Consider the following 22456-nt stretch of genomic DNA (forward strand, 5'->3'; position numbering starts at 1 on the left):
ACCGATTGTATTTTTACCGATTGTCTTTTGACCGACTGTGATCTGACCGACCGACCGATTTCACCGACTGGTGATTTCACTTTGCAAGACCGAATGTATTTTGTCACCGAGTGTATTTTTACCGATTGTATGTTGACCGATTGTCTTGACCGACTGTGATCTGACCGACCGACCGATTTCACCGACTGGTGATTTCACTTTGCAAGACCAAATGTATTTTGTCACCGAGTGTATTTTTACCGATTGTATGTTGACCGATTGTCTTGACCGACTGTGATCTGACCGACCGACCGATTTCACTGTGATTTGACTTTGCAAGTATGTTGCGGATGATATGTACTCAATCTCAACATGTTGACTGACCGACATATTCTTGATATACCACCGAGCATCTTTTTACCGAGGGGGTATGTCACCGAGCATCTTTTGACCGAGGGGCTATGTTACCGAGCATCTTTTTACCGAGGGGGTCCGGGGCATGATCTATACCACCTCGGCCCATCTGTACATATCGGCACAACTGCCCATTCGGCCCACCCGTTCAAATCAGGTACATACTGTTTACACTACCTGTCAAGGTTAATAGAAAAGTCTACACTTATCTACTACACTACATACTACACTCTTTGACCGGCCGACCCGTTGGTATCAGATACACACTCCCGACCGGCCGACCCGTTCATATCAGGTACATATTTCATACAATACCTACCATACACTATCTACCAAAGTCAATAGAATGTCTACACTTATCTACTATACCACACACCATGGGCCCATTGATTGTATCAGATAAATACTTGGTGTCGGCCCACCTGTATTTAACAGAACAATACATTCATCGGCCCACATCCGCTGGCCTGTGTAGAACAGGGATATTTCAACCTCGGCTGTCTGTTTCTATCAAGGGTAAAGTGACTGCAGTATGTGAAATATCCCATTGGTGGTACAGTAAGTACACCTTTTTTATTAAATATACAGTTTATTTATTCATTTTCCAGGGCACAGTCCCTTTCATGTCACGCGGGCTTCTCAACCAGGTCGCAATCCTGCAGCAACAGGCGAACTCGCAATCGCAATCGGTGAAGAAGCCGATAACCCCGAAATCATCCTCTGATTCTTTGTCTCTGCCGATATCATTTGTCGTTCAAGGTTACGCGGATGACCTGGAGTCCCTTTTTTTTGTGTTCGCTTGGGTTTGCATCAAGTTCAGCGGTCCCAACGGCATGGTGCGCGAGCCCTTACCCAATTCCTTACTGGATCTATGGACAAGCCTTGACTTGGCATCATGCACCGCTTTCAAGATCACCTTTTTCGCGAATCCAGCAGATGAAAAGTGTCTTACTGACGAATTTCACCCGTACTTCAAGGACCTGATCCCCCTCGCAACACAGTGGTGTAGAGCTTTGGTGGACAACATGATCCACCCCGTCACCTTCAGTACCATTCTTGGTATACTCAACTCGCATCTTGACAAGCTCTCCAATGACGAGGAGCTCGCATCTACTATGAGCATGCTCAGGGGTGATGCTGTCATTCTCGCAGATCATGTCAAGGGCAAACAGGTTGCTTCAAAGTCTTTCTCTGAGACTGTGGTACAGCCTAAGCGGCAGAAGTCTCATCATAGCGACACTGAGTCCGACTCAACATCGGGCAGTGACGCATGACCAGGAGGGAAAGGTGATTTGATTAGTCCACCCGCTCATCATGATTAAATTTTTTTCGTCATTGACTGATTTGTGCTGGCATGCATCCGACCTAGATTCTCGTGTACTGTGTTATGTTGTTATCATACTAGTTCACCTACGAGCACATCACTGTTTGCTCCTACCAGTATACTAGTAGTTCTCTTCCTCTTCACATTAATCGACAGTCTCTTCTACGTACTACTAACGCACTGGCTCATGCCCCAGGTACTACTATGTCTCATCAACAATGTTTTTGCTTACGTGATCGAAATTTGAATGTTTCCGAATCTTGACTGATGCGATGCCATCATGTGCACGAATGACGTCCAATTGACTCAGGTGAGAAACTTTTTCTTAACTGATGTGTGTTTGTAGTCAATTTGCAGCACATCTTCTCTCGCTAGTCCCATCTGAATATCGAGTACAAGTCATGATACACAACTCTTGTGACGCATCGACTCAGGTGTGTTTCTTTATTACTATCATTACTAACAATGAAGTTTTTCTCTCGCTAGTCGTCCGAATATCGAGTACGGAGACATGATATAAAATCCTCGTGAGTCTGGTATAATTCGTTATCGTTGCCTAGATCTTCCTGTTCTTTATTGCAGTGTTGCCTCCCCGTGCTGTTGCCAGTCCCAAGAAGAAACGGAGCAAGCACAAAGGATCCGATGCTTCAAAGACTGGCTTGCCAAAGAAGTCACGGGCTGCAGACACCGCTGAGGTACCCAGCATGGTACCTCTTGTGTCCCTTGGCCTGACTGGAGTAGAAGCAGCAAATGATGCTCCCCGACGTTCTGGCCGCTCTAACGCAGGAACTGGAGGTAGGAACGCCCAGCTGGAGAAGATCGGATTAGCGCTACAATCTAAGCCTCAAACTCACGAACTGACGTCCCTTGGTCCCAATGTTCCAGTCAATCCTCAAGCCCCAGAGCCACATCATAAAGGTCGAAAGAAGGGTTCTAAGGTAAGTGTCTGATTAATCTTGTCACTTGTGTTGATTGTCCCATAGGCGGTTCCTCCACCATACTCACTCGTCAGCAATGCTCCAGATGCCTCAGCCATGGATATCACAGGGCCCAGCTTGACATTACAACAACCTGGCAGAAGGTTTGGATTTTCTCCTGCAAGCACTGCAGACATTGTTCATCCCGGTACTGCTGAGACCACTCTTCAGGCGTCGGATAACCCATATGTCGCCGTCAGGATGAAGGTCGCGGAGCAGCGCGCTCGTAATGCGGTCGCTGAGCAGCGAGCTCTGGACGCTATCGCTGAGCAGCGCGCTCAGGACGCTATCGCTGAGAAACGAGCTCGGGAGGCTATCGCTGAGCAGCAAGCCCGCGATGCTGTCGCTGAAAATCCAGTGGTATTTCCGAGGTCTGTCTTTTTGGAGCACAACTTAGACCCAGCTCTGCGCCAGCAGGATGACACTGTCAGGGCTCAACGTCGTCTGAGGCTGCTAGGATCCGAGGAGATTCCCCCCCTTTCGGTCCCCACTCAAGAACGTGCTACTTAGATTGAACATGCGGCTGCTGAACTAATCAAAGAATCACTATTCTTACGGTTTGGGGTGGACGAACAGGTGAGTGATCTTGCGCTGATCACAACTGTACTGACAGAAGATTGCCAGGGGAAAATGCGAAATTTTGCTCATCCTGCCCTTCGTGAGGCTGCCATCACATTCTTTTACACAGGACTGTATTGAATCGCACAAAGGATGCCAGATATCTTCCGTGTGCAATTGCCGCTCTCATGTTTGGCTTTGGTTGCCGCAGTGGTAAGTCATCTCCTTTACCAATATTGTATTAATTTTATTTTTCTATACTAGTTCAACTGCGTTCTCGACGGCCTTGCGAAAAACGGACATGGAAAGTCATACCCGAATTTTTCAAGCAAGGACTACAGCCCAATTTACAACCAGATGCTCGTATTTCTCGAAGATATCCTCGATGATGCGCATCATGGTCCGAGGCTGACAGCTCAACTGCGAGAATGGGCTGCAGCTGGATGGTAAGGATCTCCACCCTCTCCAAAAACTTTCTATTTATGCTAATTTCATTTGCACAGGGCCGCGGCGCTGAATCTCGAAGGAGTTGTTGAGGCGAAGCACGACCACCTGAAAATTCTTCTCGACTAGTTTTCTATTCCCGCGCCCCTATTTCATCACCACATTTATCACTTTAGGCACCATTGCATCACTATGTTCCCGATTGCGATCTAGTACCGTCTGTCTAGTCATGTGATTGAATATATTTGTTTTGTTTTTGTCCAGTATAGTGTGAGCAGTACAGCGAGCAATATCTGCACAGCTCCGGTTCTCTGTGAGCGTCTGTACATACATGGACAGCATTTTTTTTTAAGAATTTTGTAGTTACTGGGTGATCTGTGAGTCTCTGTACAGAGACTCACAGGGTGTTCTGTGGATGTCTGTACAGAGATTCACAGAGCAAGGTGCTACTGTGGTGAACTGGCTAACAGGGACCAAGCTGTGGAGCTTGCACGCTGTACAGCGCCAAGTAGTTTACTGATGTGAAATGCAAAGTTTAATGCATGATAAAATGATATGGGCACTAGCTGCGCATTCACAAGGCATCCATCAGGCATTCAGTACACGGAAGAACGCGACACGACAGATTTATTCGGTACGGTAATGCAATGATGGCACGGCTTGGTATATGGGGTGAATGGCATAGGTAAATGGTATGGGTAAATGGTATAGGTGCTGTCACATAGTTGTGCGTGACTGTTCTACTAGACAAATCTGATCGAAACGCAAATTAATAACAGTCGAAGCAATTGCAATATCTACAGTGTTCTTCTTAAGGTTGCACTTAATTACATTACAGATGGAACTGCGATGACTCCCGTCCAGAACAATGCACTGTTGGTTTGTTTTGCGGGGAGGAGCTGGGCTCAGATTTGTGACAGGTATATGATAGTGCTGAATCGCAGCGCCTGCACTGCTCAATGAGCAAGACACTGCAAGACAACCCTCGGGGGCGGGTCCATTCGGACCAAGGAAGGATCAGGACAAGCCGTCGCCACAAATCGGTTATGTAGCCTGCCTCCCATGAACGAGGGCAAGACCTTTAACATCACGTGATGCGTGGTGAACTGGAAAAAAAATTCCTTCTTCATCAGCCAAGCTAGCGGCCCTATGATGAAATCAGATGAATGATAGAGATGATCCCGTAGAGTGACTCACCCTCTTTGAGTTTATCCAATCGAGCATCAATACTATCTAGTATATCGTCGGAATTGACAGTCCAGGGGTTGAGTTCGGCAGTCAAACTGGGCAAAGGATTATCGGGGCTGGTGGTCCACATGGATGACGACGTGCTAGGATCTGCGATGGCAACCGACAATCTGGGGGGAACCTTTTCAGGTGGGGGGGGGTGACGCTTCAAGGTTGGGGGGCTAAGTACGATCTTCCCGCATCTCGCAGAAAGACAACATGTCTATTCCTTCGAGCATCACACTGTTTAACCTCATTCCGTACCTGAATAACTATGAACACTTCATCCAATGTAAAAATGTACGTGTCGCTTACCTGGTTGCAACGTCCTTGGGTTCGATCTTGGTGCGCTGCTGCCCATGCACGGCAACAATGCAATTCTTGGAGGTGAAACTATATAGCATGGCTCGGTAGCCCTTACGGTCTCCCCCAATGATGAATACTTCTTGGCCAATATCCTTTTTGAAAGAATCCAGGCTGGCGTTGCATACTTTTATCACGAATGAGATGGGAACTTCAACCTGAAAGAAGTCAGGTATGTGTGGGTTGAGGAAGATATTACTCACAAGAGAATGGTCAATGTCGGAGAGTAGGGTCAAGCGAGCATTTGGAAAGTCGACACTTTGCACGACCCCTTTTGCCTGATACTCTGGCCCTCGGGCGACTCTCACAACATCTCCAGGTTTGACATCATAACCCTTGTCTTGCATGTACTGTAATGTCTGGAGGTGGGGGAGGTGCGTCCGCCGAACAACTGAAATGGGAACCGGAATATTCAATGTTCCGTGCTGGAACCACAGACTATCTCCTCCCTTGGGGAGCCAGCGCACGATCCCACACTTCCCTATGTGCTCCCCAATAAGCACTTCTATGAAGTCCCCTATTCGAATAGATTTGATATCGGGGGGAGGCTTGAAAAGTTGCTGCGTTGGCAGCCGTGCTTACAGTGCGTGACCCAGAAGGCAACGGTCTAGATAGTGTTTCGAAACTTCCACCTATGCACTGTATTAGACGATTTTGCAAAATGCTCAATTAAAAAGAGACATTCACCTGTTCCTTCGAGATGTCTTGACAAATACAAAATATATCATCTGCCATCTGAATGACGTACCCTTCCACACCCAAGTATGGACCTGCGACCACTCGAACTGTGTCGCCAATCTGAAACATGCGCTCTATGTCCTGTAATTGAACTTCGACTTTCTTTCGCTGTCCACTCAAGATCAATTTCAAGGTGGCAGAACCGGCAGGATGATCGGTTGAGGTGACCTCCCCAATTTCTGAACTAAGATCTCCTTTGACGATCCTGGCCCAATCACCTACATGCAAGAACTGCATCGAGAACGCAACCACAGTCCTCTTAAGGAATGATTGGTTCCACCCGGATTGTAAATGAAGTTGAATATCGTCAGCATGAGGGCAGACAACACGTTCCAAGCGATCACGGTGGAAGTTGTGAAGTAGGAGGCCCATGTAATATGTCTCTCCTTTGAACTTGAATCCTACGACTTCTTCGCCATCATTGATGTTGGAGACTGTGTTCCCGTTCGGAAGGCGGGATCAGTCGAGTAGGGACCGAGATCTCGGAGGCATGGGGTATGGGAAATCCCGTGGGGGAACTAAGACCGCAATGAAACCATTCGGTAGATCGGAATCGAAGACTTGGGCTATGTCGCCCTGATACTTGCCATGCTTTATCCTCACCCAAGTCGGGTTGGGAAGCTTGTTGTAAGAACACTCGACCACTTCACGTTCCTCATCCGATATGCGAACATATTGCTTCACGGCGAGGTAGAGCGAGAAGGGAAGCGACTTGGCAATTGTTTTAGGGCTGTCTGCCACCATGTAAAGCTGGCCAGCTATCCAAGCTGAAACCTTGACGTCAAATTTTCTCTTCCGAAGGTGTGCAGTGATATAATCCGTGACATTTCCTGTGATTGATGAGTGAAAAGCAATGTCATTACGTCGATAGAAAGACTTACGCTGGACATGAAGAAGATACATTCTCCCGTCCTGCAATCCAACTGAAGGGATCAAGTCAGATATCGAGGAGGGAATAGCATGGTAATCATGCGATGAGCTGCGCTGTGTCGCCTCAAATCTATGTGTCATGCCATCGATGACCGCGGCAAACCTAGCGGCCGATGATGATCCCGGCATAGATGTAACCTTCCACAAATCAGAGAGGCCGTCGTGATCGTGGTCCTCCGCCTCTGACTCCTCATCCTCCTCTGCATCCTCCTCCTCTGCATCCTCCTCCTCTGCATCCTCCTCCTCTGCATCCTCCTCCTCTGCATCCTCCTCCTCTGCATCCTCCTCTGCATCCAGATCGAGGTAGGGATTTTTTAAATAATGTGGCTGATTAGTAAATGAAGGTTTCAGAATCATGTTATTTTTGCTTACTTTGGCTGCTCTACGCGAACTTTGAATGTGTGCACTGGATGATCATCTTTCGGCCAAGGAAGAATCGTTGGGAGCAGATCCCAGATGTATGTGCTTCGCCATTACAGCACGAAGGTTTGTCAAGGCGAGGTCGTCATCACTGTCACCGTAAAATAGCGCATCTCGAGATTCCTTCCAATCGTCTGGAGAATATCGGTTGGCGAGGTACGATGAAAGAGCTTCTTCCATCTGAGCGTATGACATGTCCGTGGTAAGGAATTGCTCCAGAATTGCCCTGGCACATTTATCCGCCAGCGGTTCTGTCTGATTCCCTGTGATAAACTCATGAGTAGACGGTATCGGCAATATAATGATGCTACTCACCGTCGTCAATTCTGATGCGCTTCGCGGTAGGTGCATCATCAATGGATGCAGCATGTTTAGACATGATTTCTGTGCTCTGAGTCTATAGAATATTGTTTAGAATGGTTTAGAGTTATGATAACGACATCACATACTATATTTGATAGTCTATTCTATGTAGTGTCATGTTAAGGTTGTAGTATCGGAAAGAAAACCATGAAGGCGTGAAGTCAGTATTTATAGGGAACAACTAATTTGGGAGTGTGGAGATTGTGGACGATGATGGACACAGCAAATTGTCTATTGTATGCATATGAGAGGTATTGTGGACCATAGCGCTCTTCTTTGTTGCACTTCAGCAAATTCACTATAGCTAATACAGTAATAGATAGCATATATGGTACGACACTACAATGCGGGAATTGGAAAAAGACAAATTTGGAAAGACAGCGATATAATATAGAGAATGACTACACATTGAAACTCAGTTGGCGGCGCCAGAACTTTCCGTGAGGCGCTATTGTGAAGTGGGCGCAAAGTGGGCGCTTTCATATTTCGGGCGGAGTTTGATTATGTAGTCGTTCAGTATATAGGCAGTGTCGGTCCATAAACTGGGCTTTCTTTTGGACTTTCACTTTTGCAATGTGTTCATCAGTATTCCGGATCATATCTATCATATTGTACCGTATAAATTGTATGTATGTAGGACTTTAGAATTTGACTGTAGAATTTGACTTGGCACGCAGAACGTGAACCATAGTCCCCGTCTTTCCACTTAAAATGTAATTTGTATAGTAAGTACGTGCTTATTTCAAACTGAAATAGTAGTTCACGCCTTAAATTCAGGTTGCCGCTGCAGTACCTTCACACCTAACAATTGTCGCTCGTACTTCTCTGAAGTACTTCACGTCTAACTTCAGATTGTCGCTACATACTTATGGGTGCATACTTATAAATTCAAGATCGTCAATTTCCGAGAAGAATGACCGCATGTAGCATATCTTCTTGCGGCTTTACAAGCTTCGATCGTCCGTCATGTCTTCTATTCATTCATGAGCTTCACGCTCTCTCAAGTTCTTCACCCCTCTGTGCCTCAATGTACTGTTCTACCAAGGAACAGATGTCAGCATTCGTTAGCTCATCCGTTTGAGCCCCCGGCTTTGAATACTCTCGCCAGGCATTTCCCAGCAATGTGATCCCCGATGTTTGTCCAATCAACTGGATTCCGGTAAGTCAGTGCGTGTTTTGCATCCCATTTTATGACACTAACATATGCCATGATCGCCATTGTGATAGCTAGCTGGACTATTCCACGCACAAAATTCTTGATCGCCGTCCCCAGAGGATGGTCACTTGCTGATGTCTCACGTTTGCGACACCAGATGGAGATTGTCGGCTCTGAGTCATTGGTAGATGTTGCTCCAAAAATCAGGCTGTGGTGTGTGCTATCATACGTCTTGCACTTTGTCAAACTGATGTTACATTGATTGACGAAAATAACTCACTGTTACGGTTTGTACTCGCCCCCTGTCCGCGTGTTGCAGTACTTGCTTAATGCTGCCTTCATTCTTGTCAAAAATATGAATCTTCCCTGTGTCACTGCCTCCAACAACAAGGGTGGCCTGTTCCCCAAAAACAACCTGTTTTGGAAATGTCTTCACTGGATTAGTATTGTAGGTACGGAGGCATGCTCCATCTTCCAATTGATGCAAGCTAAATCTGTTCATCACATTGTCGATTAGGAACAGTGTTTGAGGAGCGTCCACGTTGGAGGACTTCAACGCAAAAGTATCAAGATGGATCGGAACGGGTAAAGAGATTATGTGCCTTACATATGACCATACCGGCGACGATACTCGTATTGCAACTGGAACATGCGACAGATGGGTTCAAGTATGGGCATTCGACTTCAAAGGACCATTGATACCAATCTTCAGTGTTGAACTCTCCACTACGATTCCGTGCACTGTTAATTTCAATCGAACACCGGGCAGAAACTTGTTAGTATTTGGGATGTATGATGGTGAGATGTAGGTGCACGTACATGTCCATTCATATCGGCAGAGGTTTATTAATGTTTTAGCCATATGCTGCGGGGCTCAGACAGCACTGTCATCGCTACAAATAAGGCTGGACCGATGATGTGAGCGATGTCATCAGGCAATTCAAAATTTACTTACTAATTTACCAAAGCGGGCATCATTGCAGTGTCGTGTGGGGACAGCGCGGAGATCACATCGCCTCGTCCTATACCCTCGACTGTATTTGGCATGATACTACAGAACACGAGGCACTCGAGAAGGGACCGTTGTGCATTATACAAGGTACAAACGCTCGTAGCAACCTCAAGAGGAAGCGGGAGTAGTAATCATCGCAGCATCTTGTACACCTTGCCCGTTTATTCATGTGCTCACGTATATCATTATAAAGACCGAAGAACATAAAAATATAGCCAAACTAGAGCCTCATTAAGGGACGTGTATCAGCCATCAATGATTACAGATCGAATGCCGAACTTTGCCGCCCCCTCTGCTTCTCCTCCTTCAGCTTCTTGTGCTCGACGCTTTGCTTGAAACTCTGCACCTGCTTTAGACCTTTCTTCTCGGCCTGCTCTACCTGTTCAACAGCAGTCATCGCACCTTCCGAGGCACCTCCAACACCCACAGCCTAGTTCCAAACTTAACTTTGCGCGGGGACAGCCAAACTACCAGTAAACCGGGAAAGCCTGAGCCCGAGCGGACCTGCACCGAGCTACGACATTACTACTCCAGGCAATATTCACTGTGTCATTAGCTGCCAGCGTTATGCATTCAGTGAGTACCATATAATTCAAAAACGCTGGCTAACTCCACTCGTCTTTGGTCTATTCAGGGAAACCACAGGATCAGTACTCAAGCCCACATTCGACACGGGTGACCTCTCGAATATTTCCACTTCATCGACGACAGAAGCATCAGTGGAACTATCAAGACTTCTGAATGTTTCCTCTTGATGCCCTTACCCACAGCGATTAACACCACACATTCATCGTTATCAACAACTACAGTCTCTTCCAATCGCATGACAACCCCGAAATGCATCCGATGGGTCTATTGCACCGAGTCACTCTTCACATGCTGCATCTGTCGCCTCACACACCGATAAAATAGCAGCCATTTCAAGCAGGAGTTACAGGTCGCCCGCTCAAGCGCTGGCGTTCATTTCTTGAAACACACACATCCGCGATGTCGTGGCTGATGAGTATGGGTTTCTCAAGTTACTTTCAGCTATATTTTCGTTCGTCTATTCTTGATCCACTCATACAGTGCATGTTGAGGTGTTGGAGAAATGTTCTGTAGTGAATAGCCGTGACCAGCGCTCAGCGAACTCCAGTGACAACACTATACTACTCACCAGAGCCCGGCTCGTTTCACTCAACACTGATCCATCAACCCCGACACAATACTACCTGCATGTTACCATGTTGCGGTTGTATCATCTTTGGCATCATATACATAAGTGCGATATACTTGATATCACGTCACGTCTCCTGCTCCTACCATACCTGGGTTTTTCCAGAAGTAGACTTGCCCATGTACATTTGCGATGACCTCAATATAGCGGACACAGATTGTTTTGCAGAGGACCATGGTGAAAATGAGATGCACCGAAGGCAAAAGAGAGCACGCCAAGCTTCAATACCGTGACCAATCTTCACGACGGAGTCCCTGACCATTGCACTACAGTCATGGGCAGAAGTGGTAGAAAGTCGAAATGATCCCTGCGAGACTAGCGTGCGATGGGAAGCACATATTTCATCATTGAATCAGGGCAGGGCAGGTGATGTCCGAGATACTTCATGAAAGGACTGATATATAGAAAGGGCCATTTCAATCTTGACCAGATCTTCTGCAGGGGATAATGTCAGCTAAGATGAGCACGCGTGAGGATAGTAATCTGAATCATTCAAGGTCATGCTATGATGGATTTTGGCAGATGCACCGAATATTGTAAATGGCATGAAATTTGTATACAAGTGGGAAATCGTCAGTTATGGAGGATACATTAGTAGGTAAGTGCACGTAAAATTAACCGCGACCACGAGCACTACTACGGTTGCCATTTGTCGTGCTGTTCTGGCGAGGGATATCAACGCGCACCAAGCGCCACCGAGGAGGCATCCTTATTCTGCCATGAGAACAGCATGAATAGTAGCACAGGAACACCTTGCACCAGTGCACGTCTGGGAGTGAATCGTTGTCAGATGAGTCAATATCCTGCGGTGGCTCTCCAGCCTGAGGCGGATGTCGGGTGTCGTCTACTTTTTTGTATTCAGGTAGATTGGCAGCAGCCAGCCGCTATGGGTACACATGAGCAAAGGGGTAATGACAGCAAAGAAGATGCAAGTTACAGTGAACTTCCGCCCTGGTGCGACTTCAACGTCTGGTGGCATGTGACCGTGACTTGGCACGAGGAAAGGAATGTGCTGTCGCAGGAACTGTTTGACTGGACCATTCGACGGGGGAGGTGGAGAACTTATTTCAAACTGAATACGCACTCGGTCATGCATTGCGAGTTTGATAAAATTGAACACTGATGCGATTAAATCGAGTTGCGGCCTGCTCCGACAGAGCCATTGTCAAGTCAAATGTGAAAGAACTGAGATGATCTATGAATGACCTACATCTAGGGTATTACGAGGTTGAATAGGGTGCACTGCATTCATTTGAGGAGAGAAGCGAAGAAGTTGGCGGAGGCGAAGTGAAATAGGTTGCTTCGGGTTTATTGTAGGTGGAGGTCTCTGGGTCATTGGTATGACAGGTATCGGTGGTCTGCAGCGCACGGCAGGAGGATGACGACGAAGTGCGTCAGACTGCAATGATAGTGACGGATGAGTGCTGTCACGAGTAAAAGAATGAGAGGCATACATTTGGTAGATCATTGAGGGTTGACTTTTTATGTGCACTGGTCTGTAAGGGAATATTAGCACACTAACAGTAGATGTTTGCGGGGAATGCGTACATGGCGGGCCTGGGCAAGCACATTGGGTGGAGTGTTGCATATGTAGATTTTGTTATCATTGTAGGTAAATACCATGTAAGCTAGCTTGCGCGAGTTGGGTGAGAGGACAAGGGTGTCAGGATTCTGGACGTCGAAGGAAGCAAGGAGTTGGCGGGACTCGAAGGCCCAGAGCTTGATAGTATTGTCGTAGGAAGCACTGGCGAGGAGAGTGTAGTCGGAAGACAGTGCTATGCCAGCGACAAACTTGGTGTGCCCTTCGAAAGGAGTTCCGACAGGCTCCAGCATGGACACGTCGAACTCGTAGATTGTTTTGGTGGGGTCGTCATTGAAGGTGAATGCGGCCAAGATGTTCTTGTTTTTGTTTGTCCAGAACACCGGCGCATATGTGAATCGGTGTCCACCTTGTTTCTCTATCATCACATCCAATTTCTGCGATTGAACATCCCAGACTTCAAGGCACTTTCCCAAATGTGACTTTATTGCGAGCTTCTTTGAATCTGTCAAGAATCGAACCGCGCCCACCCAATCAAAGCTCCAAAACGGACCAGCCACGAGTTTTCCTGTGTCCAAGTGCCATATCCATGTTGTACAATCGAATGACCTGCTCGCCAGTAGCTTGCTGTCCGCAGATATGTCGATGCAGGTGACCCTCCCTGAGTGGCCTTCAAATGTTTTCATCATCCCCGTCTGAACCTCACAGGCTTTCAGCTCCGGACGAAAGTCAAAATCTCCTCCAGCAGTGACAACCAGTCGACCATCCCTTGATACTGCTACCGCATATACCACCTCTTCGCAAACACCCCGTGCTTCCTCGATCTCCTTGCCCGCCATCAAATCCCATCGCCAAGCTGTCTTGTCATCAGATCTGCTGATCATTTGCTGGCCGTCAGGAAAGTAGGATATGCATCGAATGTACTCTCCATGACCCTTCAAAGTCATTACTGGTTTCAGAATTGATTTCGTGGTGCCTGCCTTCCTCGATGTGGAAGCCATGGCTGTGTCTCCGCGAGCGAAACCGTGAAGTAGTCAAGTATGAGAGTGGTAGTTGTTGGATGTGTTCAAAGGTGAGTTCTCCTGGTGTTAGTGCGCTTTATGACTGAATTGGGCAGCGATTCGAAGATGGGCCTTCTGGTAAAGCCAAACATCAGTTCATTTGCGTTGGAAGTCCAAATGAGATTTTGGTGTTACCGAAATGTTAGCGCTTCAGCAACGAGGAACTTGAAGAGCGATGTATTCTTGAATGAGTGCAGCTGATGGCCTTGGAGGCGCCTTGCATATATATATACCCTAACATGCCCCCTCTGCATGGGAAACTGTGCATTGCAGCCTGCGCCCTTCCCTTCATCACACTTGCTTCTCAGCTCATAGTCATGATCAAAGTTACAATCAGTGCTAAACCATCAATCTGCAGGCATCCAACGTGGCTTGCTCGTAGATTTTGTTTTGGCCGAGTGAACATTTACGTAGTCCGCCTTTCCTCATCCCATCACAATGATCACATCAAACTGTTCTGAGGATGTGCACACACAACGTGACAGACACGAGGATGTTTCTGTGGCCTATTTGTTCATCTTTGACCTCATCTGCAAGATTCAAGATTGTCATTACCATGCATCTGCTTGTAGGAAACTGGAAGCCTTGGGAGCAACATCAAAACTGACGGCATATGCTGTGAAAGAGAATAGCGCGATTAAGTAGCCAGTGCATGCATCGATAACGATAACAGCAGCTGGCACCATGGAGGTTGTCATCGATGATCGGAGTCATGTAGACTGTGTGAGATGTGCATCCCTGGTGATGACGAGTTTGATTGGGTGTCCTGTGCAATTCCATGGACACCCGACTCCGATACCACCAGAACGACAGTGTGCGCTACCACCCGAATGCATCGTATAGCAGCATGATTGAGAATGAATCGAGGTGTCAATGAAACTGATGTACTCGCCTTCGCGATTCTTTTCCTGGTTTCGGCTTGTATGCCTGGAAGTGATGAAAGGTCAAGGGATTTGATGAGAAAATGAGCAGTGCGGTTATGATTGAGAAGAACGAGCCTTTGCGTCCTGAAGAGCGGTAGAAACTGTCTACTTTCCAGAGAAGACTGGAATAACCATGCTCTGCACTCAACACCCGCCATTGGATAAGACCGTGCCATGAGCCCACATCTTGAAAAACGAATGGCAAACTTTGGTCTACTCATCAGAGACCTGCTCGGCACAAGGCACGCCAATAGCCATCCCCAGGTAACAGGTCATAGTCTCGATGTTCGATCTCCAAGCATTATAATGTCTGACGTCCTGGAGCGAACCAAGAGTTATTTGAGAGGACGTCCACGCCATCCATTGCGTGCTTCGCTAACACTGGCAAGTTGAATCGTATTTGTTGTGTGTATTTCAGCAACAGCTCGACTCAACCCACCAGCGTCAGAACGACAGATATGCACCTCAGCATCGGAAGGCGGAGTCACAATAACTGTTTGAGAGGCACTTGAGTGTACAAAAAAAGAGAAGAGGAACGAGCGAAGAAGAATACACTGGCAGGCAGATAATAGACTGCGCATCCAGGTCATAAATTGGGCATGCACCACTAGCACCAACGGGTCAGGTCGAGTCCCCCAACTTACTAGCGCCGGAACGACAGGTTGAGGTGTACGAGATCACCTGAATGTATTTAATAGTATTCATTTAGGATAAGATGCAACACGCACTTACTTGTAACTGACCACCAGTGGAGTGGCATGTGCCTTGCTAGCGCTGGCTAGTTGGATTTTTTCCGTATAAATGCGCATCAGAATGCCTCACAAATGCACAAACGACAGCTTGAGGCATGCACCATCACCTAGATACATTTAATGTGAGCATTAATTTGAAATGTGGTACAACATACTTGTGAGCAACCGATCAGCGTCAGTGGTGGCAGGCGGAGTGGCATCACTCAAAACACTGACCAGAGTTATGACAGTGGTATATGCCTGAGCATGCTGTATCCAAAGTCATGATACTGCCAGCAAGGACCGTCAAATAAAACGCCCCGACAGTGCTCAAAATTGTAGAATCTCGCCCATCTGAGCTTAGACGTGAGCACAGGAGCACAGGCATAGCGACGAGTAAAGTGTGCATTGGTGTGATTCAAATCTAGCAATGATTTAAATCATCACTATCTTCAAACATCCCAAATGCAATGATATAATCAAAGAAGTAGGAGCTGCGAGTAGGAAGATTGACGGGATGGATGTTGCTCTGTGGGTTGGGCGGTGAGGGATGCACGATACGGAATGCATGTCCAATACCTCAATTCGTCAGCGTCAGAACGAGCGCGGTACACGACCTCCCAGGTACATAGCCAGTTTTAAAACATGGGCGTGAACTTGTTAGCTAAAATAGGATCAGCGGGCAGGGATGAGAGTTCAAAAGAGGAGAAGAAGAATCACCAAATAAGGGCGGCCGCCATAAGTGGATGAGATGGCACGGTCTCAAGAGGAATAATGTACTCGCAACACCTGCAGCGGGGATATCTCGCCCATCTGACCATGGATATTAAAGGTCATCTGGGGGAAAAGATGAGAAGGAGGGAAGAAGTTGTCATCGGCCCATAAATGTGTTGGTGAAGTGATTTGAAACTCAGCTTCTTGATACGAGCAAGTTTGCTTGAATTAGTGTATGAGGGATGGTTTGTTGAGATTGAGAGATAGAGTAACTTTGGAGCACAGTGCACACGCAAAGGGGGACTCCGAGTCAGTGTAGATGAGCCGCGAAATATTGTTGTGCAACTCAAAGAGGGCGAGTTAACTGAATGCAAGAAAATATATCGCAACATCGTTGAAATGAACATTGAAAGAAGAGACACAGCATAGAGTTAGAACAGAACTCGGTGGAAAACGGGATTCCAAGTTGAAGCGTGAATCAGCATATCACTATTTGTTGTTGTTTGGTATATACATCTTGAATCTTTCCCTCAATTTGATCGGATCCGAGCATTCTGCTGTTTGACGCCCTTGAGTTAACCAACTGTTATTCATCACATCACGCGCTTCGCTAACGCTGGCAATCTCAGTCTTATTTGTTGTGTGTACGACCAACAACAGATTGATTCAACGCAGCTGCTTTCATTACAGCCATGGCTGGTCTCCACGAGCGAAACCATTAGGTAGTCAAGTGCGAAGGAGGGATTTTCCGGATGAGTTTGAAGGCGCGGTGAGTTCTCCTCGTGTGCTATAGGCCTGATGTTGGTCATTTTATAGATTCACAACGGAGAAACATGCTCTTCACTCGACACATGAATGGCCATGTTCAGGAAGGCAGTTGCAAGGACACCAGAGGTTAAGTCGTGAAAAGATCAATATTGGTACACTTATCACTTGAACCTGAATATTAGTGGGTACACCATCATAATGTGCATTATTATAATCGAAACTCCTATTTCCTAATATTCCTCCCATCATCGTGTGGTACAAGTCGATAGATAAATGGCTACATTAAATTCTGTTGTGGTAGAGATTTCATTGCAATTCCTTGTACTCGCACAGTTTCGTTTTATAGTACTATCTTTTGCCCAGAGTTGCAAAATGGCCCGGAGTTGCAAATCACGATGTAGCACAATCAACTTTCACTTATTTCCTTAGCACAATGATTCTAGAGGATGATTGATCCATAGCTAACTGCGTGTATTTTTTATTCTATGAAAAATAGACGAGAAGTGCTTGCGGCAGTGAAACACTGCTCAGAACGTGCACTTTCCACGCCAATCCATCAGAGTGAAGCCACCACATGCATCAAAAAATTCAGGAATTTCACTAGTGGTTTCCCATTGCCTTCTTATATCATCCTAATTTTTTCTGACACGATAACTAAGTAGTGTTAAGAGACACAAATGTATTACCATCGAGATGCAATCCGTGACAAGAGGAGTGAGATTGCGTTCGGAGTCACAAATCGCTGCTCGGCAACTCGGCCAATACTTGCACAATTCGGGACCCATTTTCGCTCAATTGTGCTTGACGGCATCGGAGAGTAAAAGCGGCGGTGTGACATGGTGTGACGCGACGACTTCTTTGCGGGTGAGAATTTTTGCAACTCTGTGCTCAAACACTGTTTCGCACCGGCTTCTCTCTGGCAACGTGGCCTCAACATTTTTCTACATTTTTTTTTTGCAGAGCCTTACAGTAGTGGTACTCAAAATAAATTTTGAAACTCTTGAAAAATCGCTAAACTGTGTTCAACTCCCTTCAACTCCCCGCTTAAAGTTTGAAAGAACTCGCGCAAGTCCGAGAGAAATGTGCTCGGCACACGTCGGCATGTAGTCGGACTTTAAAACGACACTTGTGATTTTCAAAGCGTGCTATGTACATAGGGGAAAGTGGTAGAGTAGCGGTCCAACATAATTGTATTTCAATGAAAGCATTAATAAAATTGTAAAAAAAACAAGGCCCACGGGAATGAAATCAGCTGTAGGTAGGGAGCACAGGAGGGACCAAATAAGTGCCGAGCGGAGGAGGGGGGGATGCTGAGCAGCGGGGGGGGGATGAAAAGTGTCGGGAGGAAGATCTGCGTGCCTCCGTGAAGACGCAAGATCGAGTGAAGGGCGGACTCCTTCTGGATGTTGTAGTCGCTGAGGACAGGGGGATGCTGAGCAGTGGGGGGGGGGATGAAAAGCGTTGGGAGGAAGATCTGCGTGCCTCCGTGAAGACGTAAGATCGAGTGAAGGGCGGACTCCTTCTGGATGTTGTAGTCGCTGAGAGTACAGCCATCTTCGAGCTGCTTTCCAGCGAAGGTGAGACACTGCTGGTCAGTTGGGATGCCCTCCTTGTCCTGGATCTTCGCCTTCACGTTGTCGATGGTGTCCGATGACTCCATCTCCAACGTGAGGGTGCCTCCGTAGAGACAGATAAGGATGCGGGAGGTGGACAGGCCGTTTGCCGGTAAGGGCGAGGCGCCGCTGGTCAGGTGGGATCTGTGTGGGATCCGGATTATAATAGATTTCCTATAAAATAAAAGTAAATGTTAGTTAACTACACACAAAAATGACTTACCTTGGGTGGATGGCACCCGAAAATTTGATGGTGGCCTTCTCAGCGCTGTGGATGGGCATCGAGGTTCGTAGGGTGAGGTCGACAACGACAACGACAACGGCGTGCTCAGTGCAAGACGAAGCCTCGGAACTTTCCGATATTTCAAACTCCGCTGAAAACTGCGTCACATATACACGCAGATAGGAGTTTTGATCCCACACGCACCATAGCCCCCCACCATAACTATGCCTCGTCCATCCACTCGTAAAGAGCTCCTGAATACCGTGGATCAGGCCGAACTTTCTTTGGCCAGGTTACGATACCAGGATATCCTAGAGGACTGGTCAGACTTTGAGAGTGATTCCAGCTCCGAGGACTCGCTTTCTACTACTCCTTCAGACGATGATGTTTCAATCAGTCTGTCTTTAAGATCTCCTTCCCCCATGTCCCCCGACTCCCCTATCACAGCGACTTCAGCGACTTCAGATTCTTCTGATACCAGTTCTGTATCTTCTGATGACGTCGCTTTGCCTTACGACAGGCTCCAAGACACCATCAATGCTCTTCGTGATGAGGTTATGAGGGCTCATGTACTCCACAAGCCTGACGAGCCTCCTCCACGAGCATCTCAACTCCACATGCTGGTTCACCACGAGGAACACCGCCCTCACTTGTTTCGGCAGAAACTTCGTGTCAACCCGGAGATCTTTGATGACATCCTCAATCATATATCTAATCACCCTATCTTCCAGAACCAGTCCAACAATCCTCAGCTCCCTGTCTCCATCCAGCTCGCCATCTTTCTGAATCGGGCAGGCCACTATGGCAATTCCATTTCTCTCGAGGATGTCGCTCAATGGGCAGGCGTGAGTGTCGGGTCCGTAGTTAATTGCACTAATCGTGTGATGATTGCGGTGCTTGATGCCCATGATCAGTTTATCTGCTTCCCAGCAGGTAATTCTGAGGACGCTGACCTGGCTCGCAAATTTGCCGAGTCACGTACTTGTCCAGAGTGGAAAGGTGGCTTTCTAGCCATCGATGGTTCGACTATGAATCTGTTCACGAAACCTGGTTATTACGGTGAGACATTTTATGATAGGAAGTCCAATTATTCCCTTGGCTGTCAGGTAACATTTTTGTTCTTTGTCTTCATGTGTAAAAATTAATTTAATTCTAGGCAGTCATCCTGCCCCATAACCTCCTGATTGTTGATTACTCTCTTGGTCATCCCGGGAGTGTCCATGATGCATTTGCTTTTCGATCCACTTGCCTCTATGACGAGCACGCTGATCTTATGCCTGATGGTCATTGGGTTTGGGCAGACAGCGCTTACCCATTGGAACCATGGTGTATCGCCCCTTTCAAGAGGCCTCGCAACGGACGGCTGACAAGGGACCAGAAGACATTCAATTATCACCTCTCTAAGGTATGTTTTTTTTTTTAGTGCTTTTCAATTGATTTTTATTTATGTAGATTCATGTTCGTGTTGAACACACATTTGCTGTTTTGAAGGGACGGTTCCAGTCCCTTCGAGAGCTACGGTTCAGAATTCAGGCTGAGAAAGACCTCGAGTTTGCTGTGCAGTGGATCAAGTGTTGCATCATCCTGCACAACATGATCATTCGCTTTGAAATCGAGCATCGCAAGGAGGATGGAACATACGAGAGCTCTCTAAAGTGGGCTCGCACGGAGGGGAAGATTTCATTGATCAAGAGATTGAGGGTCCAGAAGGTGAAGAAGTAGTTGGTGACAGGACATATGATGGCACTCCTGGTCAAGCTGCTCGTGCAAAGTTGATCGATGAGCTCTTTAACAGTCCTCACTCAGATGCACACCATAGGGAAGGATGATCAATGCTTTTGAACATGTAATACTACTAACAGACTTGTACAACAAATGTATATAGCTATGTACTCAATCACAGAAGGTAGCAACAAAACTGAAAACACATAAGTCCAATGGAAACAACAACAGCAAATAAGATGATGAGACGACGACAAGAACAAGAACGAGAATGAGATGATGATGAGAATGAGACGGCAACGGCAACGAGACGACGACGACGAGAGCTCACTCAACTCCATCTGATGCTGGGCCCTTGCTCGCCTGCATCATTTGCTGAAACTGGATCTTGAGTCAAAGAGTCTCCGCCTCCTTGTCGAGCACCAATGAATGCGCTTCGTAGACTCGGATGTCGGCCTCGCGAAGGCGGATGTCGCTATCCTTCGACTCCTGCAGACGCTGATGGCTGACAGTAGCCTGGAAGGTCTCGTGCTCGCGCGTGGCACGAAGCCACTCGTACTTCTTGATGTTGCGGGTGTGTTCTGTCTTCGCCTCGAGCTTCGCGAGATAGCGTTGATGTTTGTGGTCATGGCGCGACATCGCATCAGATTGCATGGACGCGATCTCATCCCTCACCTCCTCAACCTGCTGCATCACGTCCGACTTGGCCTTTTTCTTCTTCGAGCCGCCGGCGCTATGTGGAAGCGAAGTCTGGGGGGTCGAGGACATCAGGTAGTCCGACGACGGGGTAGTATTGCGTGTCGTGGACGAAGGTGCTGACGTGCTGATAGAGATCTCCGATGGCAGCCTGCGGTGTCTACCGCGGCTCGGTGGCTTCTTCAGGCCAAATGCCGAGCGGCTGTTGTAGACAGATGATGGGGACGCTGCTGGCATAGCGAAAGGTTTGGGAGCATCGGGAGGGGGAGACGGCGACGAAGGAAGTTGTCGCTTCTTCCCAGCGACTTTGGAAGAGCTATCGGCCCTCTCATCACCTTCGAGGGGGGCATCCAATGGGCCACCGGTGCCTTGAAAGTCCATGTCCATGTCGTCATCTGATGTTGGAAGGCCGGGAGATGGAATTGAGAAGACTGATTGTAGGGGGCAGCGGAGGGTAAGGGGACAGCGGAGGGCAAGGGGGCTGCAGAGGGTAAGGGGGCAGCGGAGGGTAAGGGGGCAGCGGAGGGTAAGGGGACAGCAAAGGGCAAAGGGCCAGCGGAGGGCAAAGGGCCAGCGGAGGGCAAAGGGGCAGCGGAGGGTAATGCAGGAGCAGGAGCAGGATGTTGCAGTGTTGGATCGATGGAGGGATCACCGTGTGAACCCCCAGCATAAGGCATTGCTGGGGGATAGTAGTGCTGGCCATAATGCGAGGGCGGAGTGCTGGAAGGATGGATATCAGGCGGGGGATATTGAGGAGGCGGTTGAGGGTACTGCATGGGACCAGCGCTGGTATCAATGTGCATGGGGGGACCGGCGCTGGTGTCAAGTTGCATGGGGGGACCAGCCCCAGCATGTCGTCCAACCAAGGAATATAACGCGCTGGCGTGATCGACGCCAGGTCTTGATGAGTGAGTCTTCGCAGCCATGGACGGATTGGAATGCCAAATGGCATCCAGTTCCATATACCATGGGAGCTCTAAGAGCGCTGCATCTACAAAACACATCAGCTAAGGACCAGAAAATAAGGAACGAGGACTCACCCAAAAGATTTTTCGTTTGCGTGCCTTCACCAGGCATCACACCAGCGCCAGTACTGTCAAAAGATGCCTTGAGTTTCTTGTATTTCCCCCTAAGTCTACATAAATTTCAGTATTTTTTGTAACGGAAGAAAAAACGGGAACGACTCACGTTTGGATGCGGTTGCAGACTCCGTCACGAAACTTCTTTGCGTTGGTGGCGAACGCGTAACCATACCTCGGGTGGTCAGTGAAAATAAGTTTGGCCAGGGTACCATACACCTGCCCCTTGTCCGAGCCCGAGGCACCATCATCAACGGCAGCCATC

General features: G+C 47.7%; 5 protein-coding genes across 5 annotated transcripts; 2 read left to right on the top strand and 3 right to left on the bottom strand.

Annotated features, from left to right (window-relative positions):
* Positions 1 to 770: 770 nt before the first annotated feature.
* Positions 771 to 1667, top strand: DEU56DRAFT_761666 (uncharacterized protein; the record flags this gene model as incomplete). Its single annotated transcript, XM_041350570.1, has 2 exons — positions 771 to 923; positions 1002 to 1667. 2 exons carry the CDS (start codon positions 771 to 773, stop codon positions 1665 to 1667), a joined length of 819 nt encoding a protein of 272 aa, XP_041201611.1.
* A 330-nt stretch (positions 1668 to 1997) lies between these two features.
* DEU56DRAFT_761667 (uncharacterized protein) lies at positions 1998 to 3825 on the top strand (the record flags this gene model as incomplete). The annotated part of the gene is made up of 7 exons (XM_041350571.1): positions 1998 to 2027; positions 2278 to 2655; positions 2701 to 3120; positions 3236 to 3270; positions 3405 to 3465; positions 3517 to 3698; positions 3756 to 3825. The coding sequence occupies 7 exons, from the start codon at positions 1998 to 2000 to the stop codon at positions 3823 to 3825; spliced, it is 1176 nt and encodes a 391-aa protein (XP_041201612.1).
* Positions 3826 to 4652: 827 nt separating this feature from the next.
* On the bottom strand, positions 4653 to 7753 carry DEU56DRAFT_761668 (uncharacterized protein; the record flags this gene model as incomplete). Its single annotated transcript, XM_041350572.1, has 11 exons — positions 4653 to 4843; positions 4894 to 5054; positions 5239 to 5444; positions 5490 to 5846; positions 5869 to 5918; positions 5974 to 5990; positions 6035 to 6458; positions 6561 to 6854; positions 6906 to 7281; positions 7432 to 7637; positions 7690 to 7753. The coding sequence occupies 11 exons, from the start codon at positions 7751 to 7753 to the stop codon at positions 4653 to 4655; spliced, it is 2346 nt and encodes a 781-aa protein (XP_041201613.1).
* Positions 7754 to 8727: 974 nt separating this feature from the next.
* Positions 8728 to 9940, bottom strand: DEU56DRAFT_761669 (uncharacterized protein; the record flags this gene model as incomplete). The annotated part of the gene is made up of 6 exons (XM_041350573.1): positions 8728 to 8886; positions 8939 to 9130; positions 9174 to 9308; positions 9350 to 9387; positions 9501 to 9634; positions 9849 to 9940. 6 exons carry the CDS (start codon positions 9938 to 9940, stop codon positions 8728 to 8730), a joined length of 750 nt encoding a protein of 249 aa, XP_041201614.1.
* A 1795-nt stretch (positions 9941 to 11735) lies between these two features.
* DEU56DRAFT_919388 (uncharacterized protein) lies at positions 11736 to 13662 on the bottom strand (the record flags this gene model as incomplete). Its single annotated transcript, XM_041358265.1, has 6 exons — positions 11736 to 11829; positions 11881 to 12005; positions 12059 to 12193; positions 12332 to 12520; positions 12576 to 12617; positions 12670 to 13662. The coding sequence occupies 6 exons, from the start codon at positions 13660 to 13662 to the stop codon at positions 11736 to 11738; spliced, it is 1578 nt and encodes a 525-aa protein (XP_041201615.1).
* Between the last annotated feature and the right edge of the window lie 8794 nt (positions 13663 to 22456).

The sequence above is a fragment of the Suillus clintonianus genome (assembly GCF_016758775.1).
Source record: "Suillus clintonianus strain FC179 chromosome Unknown DEU56scaffold_165, whole genome shotgun sequence".
NCBI classification, from domain to species: Eukaryota; Fungi; Basidiomycota; class Agaricomycetes; order Boletales; family Suillaceae; genus Suillus; species Suillus clintonianus.